This window comes from Trichinella spiralis (assembly GCF_000181795.1).
Source record: "Trichinella spiralis strain ISS 195 chromosome Unknown Scfld5, whole genome shotgun sequence".
Taxonomy (NCBI): domain Eukaryota; kingdom Metazoa; phylum Nematoda; class Enoplea; order Trichinellida; family Trichinellidae; genus Trichinella; species Trichinella spiralis.
Genome location: NW_003526944.1, coordinates 5,350,378 through 5,367,835, shown reverse-complemented (window position 1 = coordinate 5,367,835; position 17,458 = coordinate 5,350,378). Strand labels below are relative to the sequence as shown.

The 17,458-nt window shown below is 34.3% G+C and overlaps 6 protein-coding genes across 6 annotated transcripts; 3 read left to right on the top strand and 3 right to left on the bottom strand.

Moving 5' to 3' along the window:
* Positions 1-1,266: 1,266 nt before the first annotated feature.
* Positions 1,267-1,910, bottom strand: Tsp_09310 (hypothetical protein). The gene is made up of 2 exons (XM_003375683.1): positions 1,875-1,910; positions 1,267-1,362 (listed from the first exon to the last, which is right to left on the bottom strand). The coding sequence occupies exons 1-2, from the start codon at positions 1,908-1,910 to the stop codon at positions 1,267-1,269; spliced, it is 132 nt and encodes a 43-aa protein (XP_003375731.1).
* A 6,955-nt stretch (positions 1,911-8,865) lies between these two features.
* On the bottom strand, positions 8,866-10,487 carry Tsp_09309 (eukaryotic initiation factor 4A). The gene is made up of 4 exons (XM_003375682.1): positions 10,437-10,487; positions 9,757-10,260; positions 9,587-9,707; positions 8,866-9,359 (listed from the first exon to the last, which is right to left on the bottom strand). The coding sequence occupies exons 1-4, from the start codon at positions 10,485-10,487 to the stop codon at positions 8,866-8,868; spliced, it is 1,170 nt and encodes a 389-aa protein (XP_003375730.1).
* Positions 10,488-11,773: 1,286 nt separating this feature from the next.
* Tsp_09308 (eukaryotic initiation factor 4A) lies at positions 11,774-12,305 on the top strand. Its single transcript, XM_003375681.1, has 2 exons — positions 11,774-11,836; positions 11,904-12,305. Exons 1-2 carry the CDS (start codon positions 11,774-11,776, stop codon positions 12,303-12,305), a joined length of 465 nt encoding a protein of 154 aa, XP_003375729.1.
* Positions 12,306-13,268: 963 nt separating this feature from the next.
* Positions 13,269-13,936, top strand: Tsp_09307 (eukaryotic initiation factor 4A). Its single transcript, XM_003375680.1, has 3 exons — positions 13,269-13,382; positions 13,432-13,526; positions 13,675-13,936. Exons 1-3 carry the CDS (start codon positions 13,269-13,271, stop codon positions 13,934-13,936), a joined length of 471 nt encoding a protein of 156 aa, XP_003375728.1.
* A 1,139-nt stretch (positions 13,937-15,075) lies between these two features.
* Tsp_09306 (PWWP domain-containing protein 2A) lies at positions 15,076-15,522 on the bottom strand. Its single transcript, XM_003375679.1, has one exon. The coding sequence runs from the start codon at positions 15,520-15,522 to the stop codon at positions 15,076-15,078; it is 447 nt and encodes a 148-aa protein (XP_003375727.1).
* Positions 15,523-16,846: 1,324 nt separating this feature from the next.
* On the top strand, positions 16,847-17,119 carry Tsp_09305 (putative cytoplasmic protein). The gene has a single exon (XM_003375678.1). It carries the CDS (start codon positions 16,847-16,849, stop codon positions 17,117-17,119), a length of 273 nt encoding a protein of 90 aa, XP_003375726.1.
* The last annotated feature ends 339 nt before the right edge of the window (positions 17,120-17,458 follow it).

The following is a 17,458-nucleotide window of genomic DNA, read 5'->3' as shown; positions in this document are numbered from 1 at the left end:
TTGGTTCCTTTTTCCTCAACGTACCTTTGTGAAACGGGATTCTCAGCTCTCATGACGCTTAATACGCAACATCGAAACAGGCTAAACGTTGAGAGCGACCTGCGATGTACCTTATCACCCACTCCACCAAGAATAGACAACTTAGTCGCAAATAAGCATTGTCAATATTCTCATTAAAATTTTATTGTGAATCATTCAGGAATGTTTTACTGTGGAAACTAGCTTGGCTTGATGCAACCATGAAGCAAAATGTTGCTTTGCGTACACTGAATACATACCGTACTACTTTTTATTAGAGGGGGGGCATTAACTGCCGAACTTTTATTAAGGGGGGCGTGCGCTGACACAGGTTGAGAAACACTGGTCTACAACGATGACAACTAGCTTGCTTACATAACTTTTGAATTTTCCCGCTACCGCTTAATCATACACTTAACACTCAATCTTATTAATTTAACTGAACAATACATCCTATACCAGGTGTAGAATCACTAAAAACTAAAAACAACAAATAAAAAAACATCCAATAACAGTAGACCCATAACTGTGCATCAGTAAAATTCTCATCGACCATAACACTAGTCTATCAATCGACGAAAAAGTAAATAAATCAAAATTTCATACTTTTCGAGAGAAAAAACTGTTTAACAGAAAAAAACTATTACAAAAATATAATAATGCATATTAAAATCTAAGTGCAAAAATAATTACCTTTTCTGAAAAATTTCAATGCCATTGGTGTTGGACGTTCACAGCAATTATGTTACCATCCTTGCATATTACAGATGGTCATACGTTGTTTCATCCGACTTGTTGCAAAAGCACTGGACCATCAATGGAGAAGTCATCCGTATGAGATGGAATCAAAAGAGATATCACATGGCATCGCGTATTGTTCACTTTGTAAGAGTGCACAAACCACCAAATCAACCTCCAGTGGAATACGAACAAGTGGACGTTTCCACTGCCAAGTATTATAAAATAATTATTATATTTATAATAGCAGTTAAACATTATTATTATTATTGTTATTTACGTTTTATTTTTAATTTTATTTATGTGAATACGACATCTTGAAAAAGGAAATATATATTTTTTTAATACCAAAATTTAAATTTTCGTGCAGCATGAAAATAAAAAATTGCATTCTATTATTAGCATAGGACGTTAGCTATTTTCTGTATGTAGTTTATTTAAAAAGTTGTAAAACGGTGAGGGGCTGCTTGCTTTCCTCCATTACTTTGTATTCTTTAGGTTAATTTTTGACTACGGATAGACGGATAGATAGGCGGAGAAGCTCGAGCTGTTTGATTCTTCAATTACTGATGAAGGTACAAGAATCACCGCATCAACCACAGTGGACTACGAACGAGCGGACGTCTCCATCGCCAAGTGGAATAAAACTTTTTTTTATATTTATAATGAAGTATACAAATTATTATTGCCATTCATTTTTTTATTTTAAACATTATGTTTGTTTAGAATTTTATTATATTTTTATTTAAATACTTACCGTTTATATATATTGAAATGATTAATATCATATAAGCACAGTTTTGTTTTTGATAAAACCTTTTTTATAAATAAAAGTGTGAAAATAATAAAACTGCAACATCTTACGGAAAATTGAACGTGCATGTTTGTTAGCTAGTGAAGTGATGATTTTCAAAAGACCACATTCTAATAATAGATAAACAGTGCGTACGGGGTGAATTTAATCGAACTTAATTATTAGGAAATTTGACGTTTATTAAATCAGCTTTCATTTCATATAGAGAATTCATGGAGAATATATTGAAAAATTATGCTCAATATCGATTCTCAATTGCATTGTTAAGTGATTATGACATAAAAGTGAAAAAACTGCCACTTACCGCAAAATGCATCATCTTCTCATCGTTGATGTTCATGCTGTTTGGTTTTGACTGAAAAATTATTTTTCAGAAATTATTCCAAAAAATAAGAATGAATAGAAAGTAAATCTAGCGTTTGGCGTTCAACGTTGCTCTTCAGTCAATTTGCCAATCGAAACGCTGTGCTTCCCTCCACGGACAGTCTCAAACTAAAATTACTTCCAATAAGTCAGTAAAGCGAACGACTTAGCATGCAAATTTTTATTTGATTTATTTCTGCTGATAAATATCACTAGTGCATATTTTTCATTGATACACTCTGTTTAGAAGAAAATTTGATTGTAGCACTGCCAAACGTAAAAGCAATTCTCATTGCGGAAACACTAATTTCATCTTTATTACGAAATATATTTTAAATATTAAAAAATAATATAAATACAAGAAATAAAATGCATAATAATTTTATATTAAATGCTGGCTTGTTGTAAGAAGAGAGAAAAAGTAATAATTTGAAGAAGCAATTCAGACTGAGTGACAAATTAAACAATCAATGGCATTTATTTGAAAATTCAAAAATGACCTTGAAATTTGAAATTACGTCAAAATATAAACAATCTGACAAAAATACGCCATAACAAAAACATTGCCTTAGCCAAAACACGCCTCCGCATGTCTTAACTTGAATTTCAAATTTCAAAAACGACCTATATAAATAAAACATTGCAAAAAATAAAAAGTATATGGCTGCGCATTCTGACAAACAAAATTATTCGGAGAAAAAGTCTTTGATGATGTAGAATAAAAAATTAATATTAAGTAATAATAAAGTTAAATAACTTATGGTATAGAAAACAATGATTTTTCTTACATGCATAATAGAAATCACTCGGCTTGGTGATGCTAGCAGTTGAGTTCACATGGAAATTCAACGCCATTTGCAAGTGTAAAGTGTAAATTGAAAAATTGAACGTATTCTACAGTTACACCAGGATAACTGCAGAAAATGAAAAAATTGAAATGTTAATAATTTCAACCTTCAACTGCATATAATTGAAAAGTTTCTGATGATTATGATTATTAAACTAACGTCCAGTCGACGATCAAAAATTTGCATGAAAATTCTGGTAAAGAAGTTGAAGTTCGTTTACATTGCAGCTATAGCTCACCACAAGCCTGAACTTTTAATATATGCATAATACATAATCTAATTTGACTTTTTTTCAGCAATTCAATGATATTTATTGTTTACGAATAATGTAATAATTACTGTGGTAAAGTTTTGCACAGTTTGTAATTGATGATGCACATATGCAAACATAAAATAGCAACGTAATGATGTGGATGATGTAACGAAAGAAATAAATCAAATGAATGGATGTTGACCATTCTAGCATTTTGAACAATTTAAGACTGTGATTCCTATAAATTCTTTCAATTTATGAATGACTGTTTTCTTAAAACACTGAAACAAAAGAAAAACAATCAAATGAAGTAAAGATTATTTTTGATAAACAAATATTTGCCAAAAAATGAATTTTAATATAATTTAAATTCGTACGTTTCATAAAAATAAAACGATTGCCTTTTATTATTAATTTATGATATTAGCTGTTCTGCATTTTCCATTTGAGATGTTGCAAAATAGGTGTTAGCTGAATAAATTGCTGCCCATTTATATGCACCTTTTGGGACCTAATATAGCAGACAAGCCCTCAGTGTTGCTCAACATAGATTGGAACAAGTCAAGTTTGAATGAATGGGTTTGAAAAATTAAAATGAAAACAATCTACTTTGGAAAGTATTGAAAACAAAACTAAATGTAAAATGTGAAAAAAGGAAATCAAAAATTAGAAAATGAACGAAAATGAAAAGTTGGATACATAAATTTTGCTGCGTGAATGACCAAGTACTGCAATAATTCAAAACTCAGTTATGCAGGTTTGTCGTTAACTAAATTAAACTATGGGATAACATCACTCTTTTGAAGTATCCCAAGCCCAGACTTACAGAATGGGGGACCCACGGCGGAACCGCATATTCTTCTTATCTTCACTTGTTCTGCTTGTCTTAATGAACGTTAGCATAAAGATTATATATAGAGAGTTTCAAGTAGCTTTCAGAAAAATGTATTATTTACAACAATAAAAATACCGAGTTCATTAGTTACTAAACGCAGTGAATAAATTCAGAGAACTTTTTACGACGCTACCAGTTGCCACCTAAATCGAACATACCTGCGCACCATTAATGATGATAAGACAATTTTCAATCGACCCTTATTTGCATAATGGAGCGCTAGAAAATAGCATTGGAAATTATTTTTGACTATGAATTCCAATGGAATGCTGATGCAATATAAACAATAAAAATTCACGTGCAATGAACGGATAATCCGGCGTATGCATCGCATTATTGGAATAGAATAATTTCAAATGCTTTGAAAGAAGAATTGAGAAGCATTATTAAATTCACCCAATGAGGACAATTTAAAAGCGCTGTCTCGCTGAACGCCACAACAACAAAATGACCCAGACAAAACACGCCCTCGAATGTCTGAATTTCAGATTTGAAAATTCAAAAATGTCCCACATAAATGGAATTTATATCGAAAAGCTTTTCACAAAAATCTAAAGACTCTGGCTTCTCCTTTTGACAAAGAAAATTTACCAGACCATAAAAATGTAATTTACATAATCTCTTTGTTGATGCAAAATAAAAAAAAAATTGATCAAAGTGATGAAACACTAGTGAGCCATCTGCCTGATCTGTGGCGGGAAATATCCCTCGATTTTCAAGCGGGAGATATTCAGTTGCTTAACAAATTTCAGAAAGTATGCATTGGGGACAATGCATACACGTGATCTTGGCAACGTTCGGTACACCTTGTAAGAGCGCACCAACCAACAAGTCAACCACCAGTGGAATACGAACAAGCGGACGTTTCCACTGCCAAGTGGAGTGAAATAATTTTCATATTCATAATTAAAGCAAAATATTATTGCTCATGATATTTACTGTTGATAATTATTAGAAACATATGAGAGAAGAAATCACATATCAAAAAATTAATTTGATAATGAAAATTTAAATTTACTCCCAACATGAAAATAAAAATATTTCATTATTTATGTATATGATTTTCTTTTGCTATTTTTTGGATGAATTCTATTTGAAAAGTTGTAAAAACGGGGTGTGATCGCATTTTGATCGAAAGACATTGTTACTGGATGATTGGGATCTTGGCATTGATTTCATATCATTAAAAGGTGTTGAATGAAGTAAATCATAACAGATTTAATAATTTTGGAAAATATAACAAGCAAATGAATAAAGCGTGTATATAAAAGTCAACAAGAAGTTACAACATTATCTTTTTTTTCCTTTGATATAAATGATGAGCATTGGAACAGAAGTGCAAACTTTATTAATAAAAAGCAGTTTTGGATAATGTTCTGTATGGGCTTTGCTTCGGCTGAAAAGGCTTTTCGCAGCTTTTCACAAAACAGAAAAGCCCACAAAATTTCAATATTTTCAGAGAACATTTTTTCCTTACAAAAATCACTTGAATCTATCAGAAAGGATCATACAACTATTGCAAACATATCCGTACCGTGTTTTAGTGTTTAACGTTCGAGAAATTGCGGAAAAAATAATGGAAACACCATTCCAATATCTTAGCACTCAAATTACCAAATAAAATTTATCTAGAACCATCCCACTTAAAGTGAATCACTTTAATTGCTTCTTAATTAAAAGATTATTATTTGCAAAATTAAAATACAGCATTTTGAAAAAATGTAACAATTAGAAAAATGAGAATAGTTTTCAGCAATTAAAACGGACTTTATTAGTTACTGAGGGCCGTAAATAAAGTCAGAGAATGCTTCATATGGCTACTACTTGCCACGTAAATCAATAAGAAACTTCGCTGTTCTCTTTCTTTTTTGTTCTGTGGTGCAGCGAGTTTGTTCACTTTGTAAGAGTGCACAAACCACTATATCAACCATCAGTGGAATACGAACAAGCGGACGTCTCCACTGCCGAATTTTATGAAATAATTTTCATATTTATAATTAGAACAAAATATTATTGTTCTTGCTTTTATCATTGATTTTTAATAAATTTGTTTGAATACAATATATTAAAAAAGAAATATCTATGAAAAAATTAATTTTTCTATGGATATTTAAGTTTATCTGCAGCATCAAAATAGATACATTCCATTTTATAATTAATATGTGATTTTTGCTATTTAATATATGAATTCTGTTTGAAAAGTTGTGATGCGTAGGGTGGCTGCATTTGAACTCTACTTCCAGAATTCAAGTGGTTGCATGAGTATTTTTTTGTTCTGCTTTATCCACTCCGCTTCTGATGTAACGGACGTCGCCAGTGCTGATTTCAATAAAGCAATTTTTATATTTATAATTAAAGTACGAATTATTATTTTCATTTAATTTTTCATTTTTCACCCATTTTTTACAATTTCATAATACTTTTATTTAAATACCCTTTATATTTGAAGCGATTAATATCATAAAAAGCACAGCTTTATTTTTGATGAAACTTTTTTATAAAAAAATGTTTGATATTAAAACTACAATGCCAAAATGTTTGAATACAAAATTTATATAGGCGTTTCAGACTAATGTACTGTTTTAAATTTAGAAAAAAGTTATACGAAGAAAAATCTGCACAAAAGGTAAACATTGTTGTCTCCATATTTGGCCATATTTTGACTATATTATGAGATTTGTAACGTAACAATGGATAAATACGTTTTATTCAAATGTTATTCCATAGTTCCGTAGCTCACCTTAACTCTTTTACTTTCCCTGATTACAATGCATATCATTAATAATATTAATGTGCAACAATTGTTTTTCTCTTAATTTATTCAATTTTTGAATATCAACAATCGTAATCGGTGCAGAAATATTAAGTGATTTTGATTTTTAAAAAATCTATGCAATATAAAACGGTTAGACTACTTATACGTTAAAAGAATGACAAGTGCCAGGAAAGAAAGCGGGCTTTAAGCAACTCTGATTTGCATATTACGCATCCATTCGAACATCGAAGTAAATCCATGTTGTCTCAGTACAAGACTGTCAGTGATTCTTTTCGTTGTATGTGATCCGCTGTCAAATGGATAAGCACATGACTGTCATGTCATGTGGTTGCTGTTCAGTGATCACAAATATTGCTGTTAGCAAGCAATTTATATAACGTGGGTTTCGCATTTGTTTCGCTTTGGTCGTTTGTTTCTTCGTTCAGTCATTGATCTCAGGGCACGCCACTCTCTGAAGATGCGTTGGGGCACCGGATTAAAGGTCCCTCGTAACGAGTAGCTGATTTTAGAAGGGCCGCAAGTCAGGGGACTCTCAGCATGACAATAGAGGATGAAATTTCAGTTGACCGATCCCGTTGCACCCGGGTCGCATCACCTCATTCCCGAAGGCAAGGAAACATGTAAAATCTCCCCCCTGTGGATGGCAGGCAAAACGTACAATCTTCCCTCTCCTGGGAGAGAGGTTAAACACTAAACTGCCCGCACATCTGAGGCAGGTGAAACGACTAAGTCTCACCCGCCTCTTCAGCGCGGAAAGCCTAGGCTTTTCCCGCTCCACTGAAGGGGAGCGTGCGCTCTGCCTGCCCAAATAGCAAAGAAAGAGTTTGCATTTTCTTTTAATTTTACTATTTTAACTGCTATGTTTTTGTTCTTACAAACTACATAATATTGCTGGCTGGAATCCAGTAATGACAAACATGATTCCCCCTATTAGCTAATCTTACATAGACATCATCGTTATAAAATAACACACCACTGAGCTTTTGTTACGTCTGTGAGCATGGTAATATATTGTATTCATTGTGTCTTTGTAATGAAGAACCTTCCTCACTCGACATCGCTAAATCGTATCTTCTGCAACATGAATATACTTACCTCATTTGACCAACAAATGATTCGATACAACCTATGCATCCTTAACCTGGTCGTGGCTTCCTCCAATTTTGTTCTTGATTCTTCATGTGCATTACGCTTTATTACGGGTTTACGTATTTGTATGCAGTGCTTTTGATGTGTCAGAGTTTTTATAAAGTTGAAGTAAAAATAAAAGAATTAGAAAAAAATATTTTGAGAAACAAATTGGGAAAAAGCAATAAAGTGTACAATATAAGAGAGAAAAAAGTTAAAATAAGCAAGAATCAAAAGAAACAATGGGAGAAATTTAGAAATCAATGAACTGTGTAAAGTAGTGTAAGGGAAAATAGATTAAGTGACATTCAATGGTTGCAAATTAATATAATTCATTAGTATTTAAATCAGGGAAAATAGAAGAGTTAAACTGAGCTATGAAATAACATTTTAATAGGATATATTTATTCAATCCACCACTGAAAATCTCATAATGTAGTCAAAGTAAGATCTAATATGGAGAAAAGAATATTTTCCTTTTGTGTAGATTTTTCCTAATACAATTTTTTTAAATTTAAAACAATACATTAGTCAGAAACGCGTACAGTAATTTTGTTTTCAAACATTTCGACATTGTAGTTTCATTTATTTACAGTTGTTTGATGAATATGTTTCATCAAAAACAAAAATGTACTTTTATGATCATAATTATTTAAAAATAGAAGAAAAGAATTTCAATATACGTAATCGGCTTGTGTTATGCAATCATATGCAGATCATAAGTAGGCTTTAAAAAGAAAGAAAATGAAATTTAGTTCCATTGTACTGTGAGGTTATAATCTACTAGGATTCACATGAAATCAGAGAATTTTTGAAAATAAAAAAACATCAATTAACATATAAAAAATTACATGGCAGTAGAACGCTTGCACATATAAAAATTAATTTTACTTTTATGCATTATAAAATAATGATACTTTGAACTTGCATAACAAAATCAAAATAAGCACACATGTGATAGTGAAAGAATGAAATGAAATTTACGTGAGTAGAAAAGTGAACGTCACTGAAAAAAGAATAACTGACTAACGTTCAGAATGGTTTTCGCTTTGGTGGTAAATGGTCTTTGATAGATGGGACGTCCGCCATTGTATCTCTAGCAGACTGACCTTTAGCCATGCCTTCTAGCTCAGGATCAACTCCATCTTCAGATTCTACAGATGCAGGCGGTGGTGCTGGTGCAGCAGCTGGAAATTGTGTCGGAATTGTCGGAGGTGGTCCTGCAGTGTAATTAGGAACAGGCATAGGCATGAATCCCGGTGCTCCCATTTGCTGTTGATACACCTGCCCAGGTGGATAGCAAGGATATAATGGTTGTGGTTGTCTTAGAGGAGCTGCTTGTTCATTTCCATCTCTTTCTCGTTTGCTACACCATCCGCAAAGAACCAAAAATGCAATCATTGCAGCGAAAGCAATCAACAGCATAAGAATTTGGACCTCTAAGGTAGAAGTAACTACAGGTACATTCAGAAATGCCATCGCTAACTCAGAGAAGCTTAGTGTCCCGGTAGAACAACATGAAATATCTGATAAAGCTGAATTGAAATGAATATTTTGCCTAAAGATTGTAAATTTAAACAACATTCACTTTAAACAGCACAGACACATGCATTAAAATGGTTTAAATGCTGAAACTTTAAAATATGCTGTATTCTGTTGAAGCTGAAAATTAACTGGTACTGTGAAAGATATAGAAAATAATCATTTTTGGATTTGCGTACTAACTTAGGGCATTTTCGTGAATGTCAATTACTGTTGTCATCTTTGAATGAAGCTTTGAAACTTCCCGGAGAATTGCCGCAAATGGGGCACATCATCTCCGCTACACTGCTATTCACGACATCCACGATTTGATCCACCAATCGATTCGCTTCCTGAAACAAAAACAAACACAAAAAAAATTAATTAATCTAAAAAACAAACTTCAAACAGAATACAATTTAGCAGACGCATGCATACATCAAGCTGTTTTTGCATTTCTTCTCTTTGTCGATTAGCTGAACTGAGTTCCAATTCGAGTTTTTTCACTTGCGCGCCATGCATTTCACTGAACAAATCCATCGGTTGGTAATGATCGCTTTCACCGTCTTCTTCCATTGACGCTTGCAACTGCTTGAACATAGCCGGACTGGACACTTTGTCGTCCACGAGAATTTGCATACCAAAAACGCTTTGCGCCAAATTGCTCATATTCGAATTGAACAATTCGGCATTTTTCAACTGGTCAACTTCTTTTTTCAAAGCCAACCTTTGTTCACGTTCTTGCTGCAACGAACGTAGCGCCTCTTCAACTTGACGTTCGGCGATCTCTTTCAATTCTGAAGCTTCGTCACTTTGAAAGCGCAACACTTGCATATCTTCGTACAGTTTTTCCAATTCAAATTTCATCGAATCAAAATCAATTTGAACTCGTTTCGTAGAATCCAACTAATTTAAAAACAGTAAAAAATCATCAATATCGGTGCAATCATCATGTTGAAAGACGCTGGGAATACTGTAAGCGTGCGTGCGTGCGTGCTTTAATTTCTAGCGTGTGTTACTTTTGTTCAAATAAAAGTATAGTTCACGTTCAATATGTGTTGTTCCTTTTACCGATCTATGACATTATTAAAATGGTGACGAAGATGAGATTCCACGGACAGTGGATTCGTCATATCTATAAAGTGGACTGTTATGTGGTACGCTAAAAGAATTTGTTCCAAATGGATCAGTATCATATGCTGAGCAATGCAAACGGAAAGGGCAAGGCGAGCAAATTGGATAAAGAGAATGCAAACGCTCGTTGTTCTCATTGCCTCAGGGAAAATGGGCCGCTAGAATGTCCATATGTAAATGCCGTATGCAGATTCTGTAAGAGAAAAGGTGACCTGGAATAGGCATGTTTTCACAAAAATAAAAATCAGAATAATAGGGCCACAAATAATCTATGGCAAAAAGGCAAGAGACATAGCACACACTTCATGGTGGATGGGCCTGAACAGCCTGATGAATAGATTTTGAATATGGATGGAGCGAGCAAGCAGAAATTCCAACTAAAAGTAGAATTGGACAGAGAAAATCTACAAATCGAGATAGACTGACGCATAAGATAGACTGACTATTCACTCATAAGTGAACGCCCGTATCAGACAATCTTTAGAACAAATAAGGAAGTCAGAAGTTTTTTTTTCATAAGTGGACGCAGCAACGGCTAGAAATGCTAAGAGAGATGGACATAGTAGTTGAATATAAAATGAGGAAGCAGATATTACCCTTAATGGTAATAAAAGGCAGAGGTCCAAGTTTAATAGGCAGAAATTGGTTCGATGCACTCAACATAAAAGTTGCAAGGCAAACATGTTGACAAAGAATTTAGCTGGAGCACTCATGGAAGATTTCTGGATGTCGTCAGTGAAGGAGTGGGCAAGTATACAGATCGACCACTAGAAGTAATTGTTGATAAAGATGCAAAACCAACATTTTTGCACCATAGACAAGTCCCATTTGCTTTGAAAAACAAAGTGGAAGGAGGTAGATAGGCTGGTGGAAGAAAAAGTGTTGGTTGCTATCAGCTACTCTAAGTGGGCGTCACTCATTGTATCTGTAGTAAAAGCAAATAGTAAAATTCATCTATGCGGGAACTATAAAGGAACAGTGAACCCAGCAATAAAAACAGATGTGTACTCCTTACCAACAATCAATGACGTTTTCGCAGAACTAGCAGAAGAAAAACTGTTCACAAAATTGGATTTGGACAGAGCTTATACAAAAGTCTTAGTGAATGAATCGTCGCCCCTATTGCTTACCTTATATACTCAACGTGGATTATGTAAAGTGTAAAGGCTCCCCTTTGATGATCTAGTGATGAGCACTAATTATCTTTTTAAAGACTAATGCAGTCAATCATGTCAAATAAGGGACACGATAGTGTATTTAGACGACATGTTGATAGCGGAGAAAAATGAGGCTTATCATTGGAACAAGTGAGAGCAGTTGTGCAACGACTGAGGGAAACCAGACTGCGGTTAAACAAAGAAAAATGCAGTTCACACTTGAAACTGTCATTTTTGGGATTTAAAATTGATTCAAAGGGAATACACCCAACGAATGAGAAGATCAGGCGGATGAAGAATTTTAGAACCCCAGGAAACAGAAAAGAGTTAGAGGTTTTTCTTGTAATGCTGGATTTTTACGAACGATTTTTACCAAACAAATCAGCAGTGCTGAAACCACTATTCCAACTGTTGAAAAAAGAGGTACCCTGGGAATTGAGAGGGAAACATGTAAAATCTTTCGAGGTGGCAGAGAAATTACTCATGTCACACAATGTGTTAACACGCTATTCAACAGACCTACCATTGATACTAGCTGGTGTTGTTTTAGCTTTCTGTGTTACTGCAGTGTTGGCACATAAACTGTCAGATGAAATAAAAGCACCGATAGCATATGGATCGCGAATCTTGCAGAAAAGTGAAAAATCTACTCACAGTTAGACAGGGAGGCACGGGCGATCAGTTTTGGAATCAAAAAATTCTATCAGTACCTGGCAGACTGATCGTTTAAAATAACAACAGACCACAAACCGCTTCTAGGTCTTTTCCACCCAAATTGACAAATTCCAAACATGTTCCCATCTTGAATTTTGAGATGGACGCTCATGCTAAGCTCATACAATTATGTTGAATATAGAACGGGAAAGCAAAATAAATGCAAACGCCCACTCCATGAGCAGACTGACATCATTAAATGAAAGTTGTAAAACGCAGATCCCACAACCTAAAGAAGTGCTATTTTTGAAATCTACACTTAGGGACAGCCACTGGATTCAAAGTCAATTGCAGATGCAACGGTGAGAGATCCCATTCTTGCAATAATGTTGAGAGGGATGCAACATGGCTACAATACCAATGAATAAACACAAGAATTTAAACCTTTCGTGAACAAAAAGAATGAAATGTCTGTTCAGAGAGGCTGTTTCTTGTGGGGAACAGCATAATAATTCCAAGTCTCAAAAACAAAGTACTGCCATTGTTACGCGCAGCGAATAGAGGAATTGTACAAACAAAATCATTGGCAAAAAGTTGTTTGTTGGTCAAGAATAGAATCAAAAGTTGAATACATGGTAAACAATTATCAGATGTACGCACAAAAGAATATGCGTGACTTACTGAGATGTAAGAGAAAAGATGCAATCAAAAGAGAATGAAGGAAAGACAGGGGGCTGGCTGTCCGTGGCACGTTGTTTGGAAAAGTTGTGGAACTGGAGCGAGATGGCTCCCTTACACAATTAGTGAATTCCTCGAAATTATGTGGTGTCAGTAGAGCAAGGGGGAAAATGCGCTACACTGACAAGCTATGGCTACAAAACAGAAAGCAAGAGTGACCATCTAAGAATGCCAAAATACCGACCAAGGACGCTGAGTCCATTTCTACTCTTGAGTCAGTAAGTGCTGAAGATGGAAGAACACGAACCTGGAAAACCACGGAGACCACAAATAAAAAATGGAACGATTGAACATTGGATTCCACCATTAAGACGATCGACAAGAACGCATAGGAAGCAGAAATATGTGGATGATCTTATATTAAGATTAATCTTAAGATCATGAGATGTATCAGATAATTATGTTCGAAGACACTGGGAGTACAGTCAAAACGGCGGATAGTCAGTTAATGAGGGAAGGCGTGTGTGCGCGTGCCTTAGGTACCAGTATGTCATTTTTGTTCAAATAAAAGCATAGTTATCCTGCATTACAAGCGCTGTTTCTTCTACTGATCCAAGACTTTATGGGTTCTTTTGTAATCAGAAAGCTGAAAGCAAGCAACATGAAATAAACATGCTATTATAACTATAATTTTAAGACTCAGTACCAAATATGTTAAAATTGTCTGCTCACGTTCAACACAAAAACCGCCGCTCGACATGTCACCAAATTTAACTAGCTTAAAAGCAAGGAAAATATCAATGGCTGTCGTTGCAATGAATTATATTCGTTGTCGCAAACCTTCCACTGGTTATCATTGTAATGCGTCCTATTTGACAAATTTTGGTAACTTCTTAATGGCCACTTTGCTGAAATTCAAAGCTTGGCTCACCTTGCAACTTTCCCATGCCTTCAATTAAAACGTACTCATGGAAAAACTACCATACAAGCGTTCCAGCAGAATATTGCGCACTCAGTATGACTTGATCCATTAGAACGATGATAGCCACTCCACTAGTACTACCAATCCGGGTCAGAGGACCATAAACCACATACCAAACTGATCAAAGCAACTACGCATTAAGGGCCATCACTCACAGCGTATTTTTCAAGTGCAGCACTGAAATTGAACGCATTGCAGTAATGATAGCGCTGTTCTTCTGCGAATATTTGCATAATAATAGGCAACTGTTGGAAAAACAGAGATTTATGTACAGAAATCACTTCTGGGTCTGAATACTGCAAAGTGCTTGCATCAAACTGCCGTAGGCAAGTTTATAATCATATTTTCATAAACTTACTCTCGTGACGTGCACAACTATTTATAGGAATGTAATGGTTTTCAAGCACGGATTCGACCAGTCAGATGCTATTATAAATAAATATCCATTTTACATCATCTAAATGAAAGACCAACTACATCCGCAGAATAAGTAAATAAGTAGAATTAAAAAATATAATAATAATAAGAGATACAAAAGATGATGTGCACACGATGCTCACGTCTGAGAAAAGTATCATGTCCATTAATTGTGCAGAAAAAAATTCAATTCTCATCACTACTTATCAAAACACACGTACAGACTGACATAATGAAAAAGATATGACAAAAAAGATAAATTAACTTTTAGCATAAATTCCATTACAGCTGCAGCAAAACTAAATGTTGTAAATGAAACGCAACCAAGCCTGTGTTATGCAATTTTATGTAGATCTGCAGTAGGCCTTGAAAAGTAATAAAATGAAATTGTATAAATTCCATTGTACTCTCAGGTTATTAATTAACAAGCATTCATTTGGAAAATTTGATTACGAAATATTTAAGCCTTGTTGGAAATACAAAATCTATCACATCATTTAATTCATTGAAAAAATTACATTGCAGTAGAAGGCTTGCACATATAAAAATTAATTTTACTTTAATGCATTATAAAATAATGATACTTTGAACTTGCATAACAAAATAAAAATAAGCACACATGTGATAGTGAAAGAATGAAATGAAATTTACGTGAGTAGAAAAGTGAACGTCACAGAAAAAAGAATAACTGACTAACGTTCAGTACGGTTTTCGCTTTGGTGGTAAATGGTCTTTGATAGATGGAACGTCCGCCATTGTATCTCTAGCAGACTGACCTTTAGCCATGCTTTCTAACTCAGGATCGACTCCACCTTCAGGTTCCACAGATGCAGGCGGTGGTGCTGGTGCAGCAGCTGGAAATTGTGTCAGAATTGTCGGAGGAGGTCCTGCAGTGTAATTAGGAACAGGCATAGGCATGAATCCCGGTGCTCCCATTTGCTGTTGATACACCTGCCCAGGTGGATAGCAAGGATATAATGGTTGTGGTTGTCTTAGAGGAGGTGCTTGTTCATTTCCATCTCTTTCTCCTTTGCTACACCATCCGCAAAGAACCAAAAATGCAATCATTGCAGCGAAAGCAATCAACAGCATAAGAATTTGGACCTCTAAGGTAGAAGTAACTACAGGTACATTCAGAAATGCCATCGCTAACTCAGAGAAGCTTAGTGTCCCGGTAGAACAATATGAAATATCTGATAAAGCTGAATTCAAATGAATATTTTGCCCAAAGATTGTAAATTTAAACAACATTCACTTTAAACAGCACAGACACATGACATCAAAATGGTTTAAATGCTGATACTTTAAAATATGCTGTATTCTGTCGAAGCTGAGAATTAACTGGTACTGAGAAAGTTATAGAAAATAATCATTTTTGGATTTGTGTACTAACTTAGGGAATTTTTGTGACTAATGATAATACATAGAAATCACTGCTCTACACATAAGGAAATAGCATAAGTTCCTAATCCATTAGAATTATTATCCAATAGGCAGAAACTGTACTTACTGATGGCAATAAAGTGCTGCTGCAAGCATAAAGTGCAGCAAAATATTCATTTTCACTTTGCGTTCATATAACCACCCGGTCGCAAATGAAATCAATGTTTATTAGACAACGTCATGCAGTTGTAATTGATGATAAAGGATGCATTATACCATTAATATTTTTGTAATAAAATTGATATTTTTAAATTAATTGAAAATTGTGAAAATCACTTTATTTCAATTGTAAAGTCTTTTCAATTATAACTGAAATTATCGAAACAATTATTAATTACGTAAAGCGTATTTTAAATAAAATGTATTTTATACCTATCATTATACTTGCCGTAAAAAGTTTAATTAATCGAATGAAATAAAAATATTTAATTTTAATTCATATTTTTTGCAGATAGTTGCCTATTCCAGGTTTCAGGAATAAAATACTGATTTTTGAAAGAGATTCCAGGAGCCTTTTTTGATGGAATGCAATTTTCATTCCCTTGCACATGTGAATGACGTTAGTATCTGATAACACTTTTCATTTTGATTGTTCACATATGACAAAATAATAAAACTTTATCACTTCTGATATATTAAAAACATAATTATTATCTACGACAAATTTCAATATGAAACAAATATGTGCAAACAAAGTTCTCTTCAAGTGTTAAACTCAATCGAAATGAAATTGCATGCGGTATGTTTTTTACAAATAATGATTGTCCTCAAGTTTGATTGTACTGATACTTGAAAGATAATGATTTTTTGCAATTAAGTCGTAAAATCAGGCACAATATTTTTTAGCATTATGATTACATGTTATGAATATTTCAACTGCTAGAAAAATAAATGCAAAATGCATGCCACTCAATTATGGTCATTTTTTTCCTTTAAAATGATGGTTAAGTATTTCAAGATCAGTTTAAAGCTTTTTATAGTGACTCAATGCATTTATAAATTGCTTAGATTTCTTTCCTTTCTCATGATGCGAAAGTATGAATGGTGTAACGAAGCGTTTGCCGTGGAGTGGAAAGTTAGTCTAAAAGTTAATTTCTTCACGTGTAATGTCGTGTTTGACATTGCCACCAGCGTTTGTTCATTCGTCAAGAAAAGCATTGTGGAAGTACTCAGTCTAAGCAATCTGACTGAAAGAATTCTCGTCGAATCACTGTGTGGAGATCACAACAAGTGTCAAAAAGCACAACGTTATCAGTCGAAACGATTGGAAACGTTGCAGTTTGTCGACGACATCAGATGAAGTTCCAAAGCTTTAAACGTTTTCATTGGCTTGGACATTACTATGAGTTGATAGATCAGAAAATAAATCGCGGAAAAAGAAGGGAGCCCATAGACATCCATTCGACCTTAGGATGATTGTGTGCGGCCTGATAGTAAACGAGAAAATGGAATCTGCAACATCTGTTAAGCCAGTGTTGCTCGAAACTGGTGTCAGCGCACGCCACCCTTAATAAAAGATTCGGGAGATAATGCACTTGGAACATCAGACGACATGAGTACGGTACAGGGGTCCCCGCCTGATCAGCACAAGCTTTGAACTTTCCTTACCCTCTGATGGAACATTGTACACCGTACGTCT

Bases quoted from the DNA above. Each gene is read 5' to 3' on its own strand.
- Tsp_09305 (XM_003375678.1), top strand. From the start codon at position 16,847: ATGCGAAAGTATGAATGGTGTAACGAAGCGTTTGCCGTGGAGTGGAAA.
- Tsp_09310 (XM_003375683.1), bottom strand. From the start codon at position 1,910: ATGAACATCAACGATGAGAAGATGATGCATTTTGCG. The intron at 1,363-1,874 runs GTAAGTGGCAGT...GCTCGTTCGTAG, and splicing joins AGAAGATGATGCATTTTGCG to TCCACTGTGGTTGATGCGGT.
- Tsp_09308 (XM_003375681.1), top strand. From the start codon at position 11,774: ATGAGGCTTATCATTGGAACAAGTGAGAGCAGTTGTGCAACGACTGAG. The intron at 11,837-11,903 runs GTTAAACAAAGA...ATTGATTCAAAG, and splicing joins CTGAGGGAAACCAGACTGCG to GGAATACACCCAACGAATGA.
- Tsp_09307 (XM_003375680.1), top strand. From the start codon at position 13,269: ATGGAAGAACACGAACCTGGAAAACCACGGAGACCACAAATAAAAAAT. The intron at 13,383-13,431 runs GTGGATGATCTT...GAGATGTATCAG, and splicing joins CGCATAGGAAGCAGAAATAT to ATAATTATGTTCGAAGACAC. The intron at 13,527-13,674 runs GTCATTTTTGTT...TATAATTTTAAG, and splicing joins CGTGCCTTAGGTACCAGTAT to ACTCAGTACCAAATATGTTA.
- Tsp_09309 (XM_003375682.1), bottom strand. From the start codon at position 10,487: ATGACGAATCCACTGTCCGTGGAATCTCATCTTCGTCACCATTTTAAT. The intron at 9,708-9,756 runs GTTTGTTTTTTA...TTTTTGTTTCAG, and splicing joins TAAATTGTATTCTGTTTGAA to GAAGCGAATCGATTGGTGGA. The intron at 9,360-9,586 runs GTAATTGACATT...CAGCTTTATCAG, and splicing joins TTCATTCAAAGATGACAACA to ATATTTCATGTTGTTCTACC.
- Tsp_09306 (XM_003375679.1), bottom strand. From the start codon at position 15,522: ATGGCATTTCTGAATGTACCTGTAGTTACTTCTACCTTAGAGGTCCAA.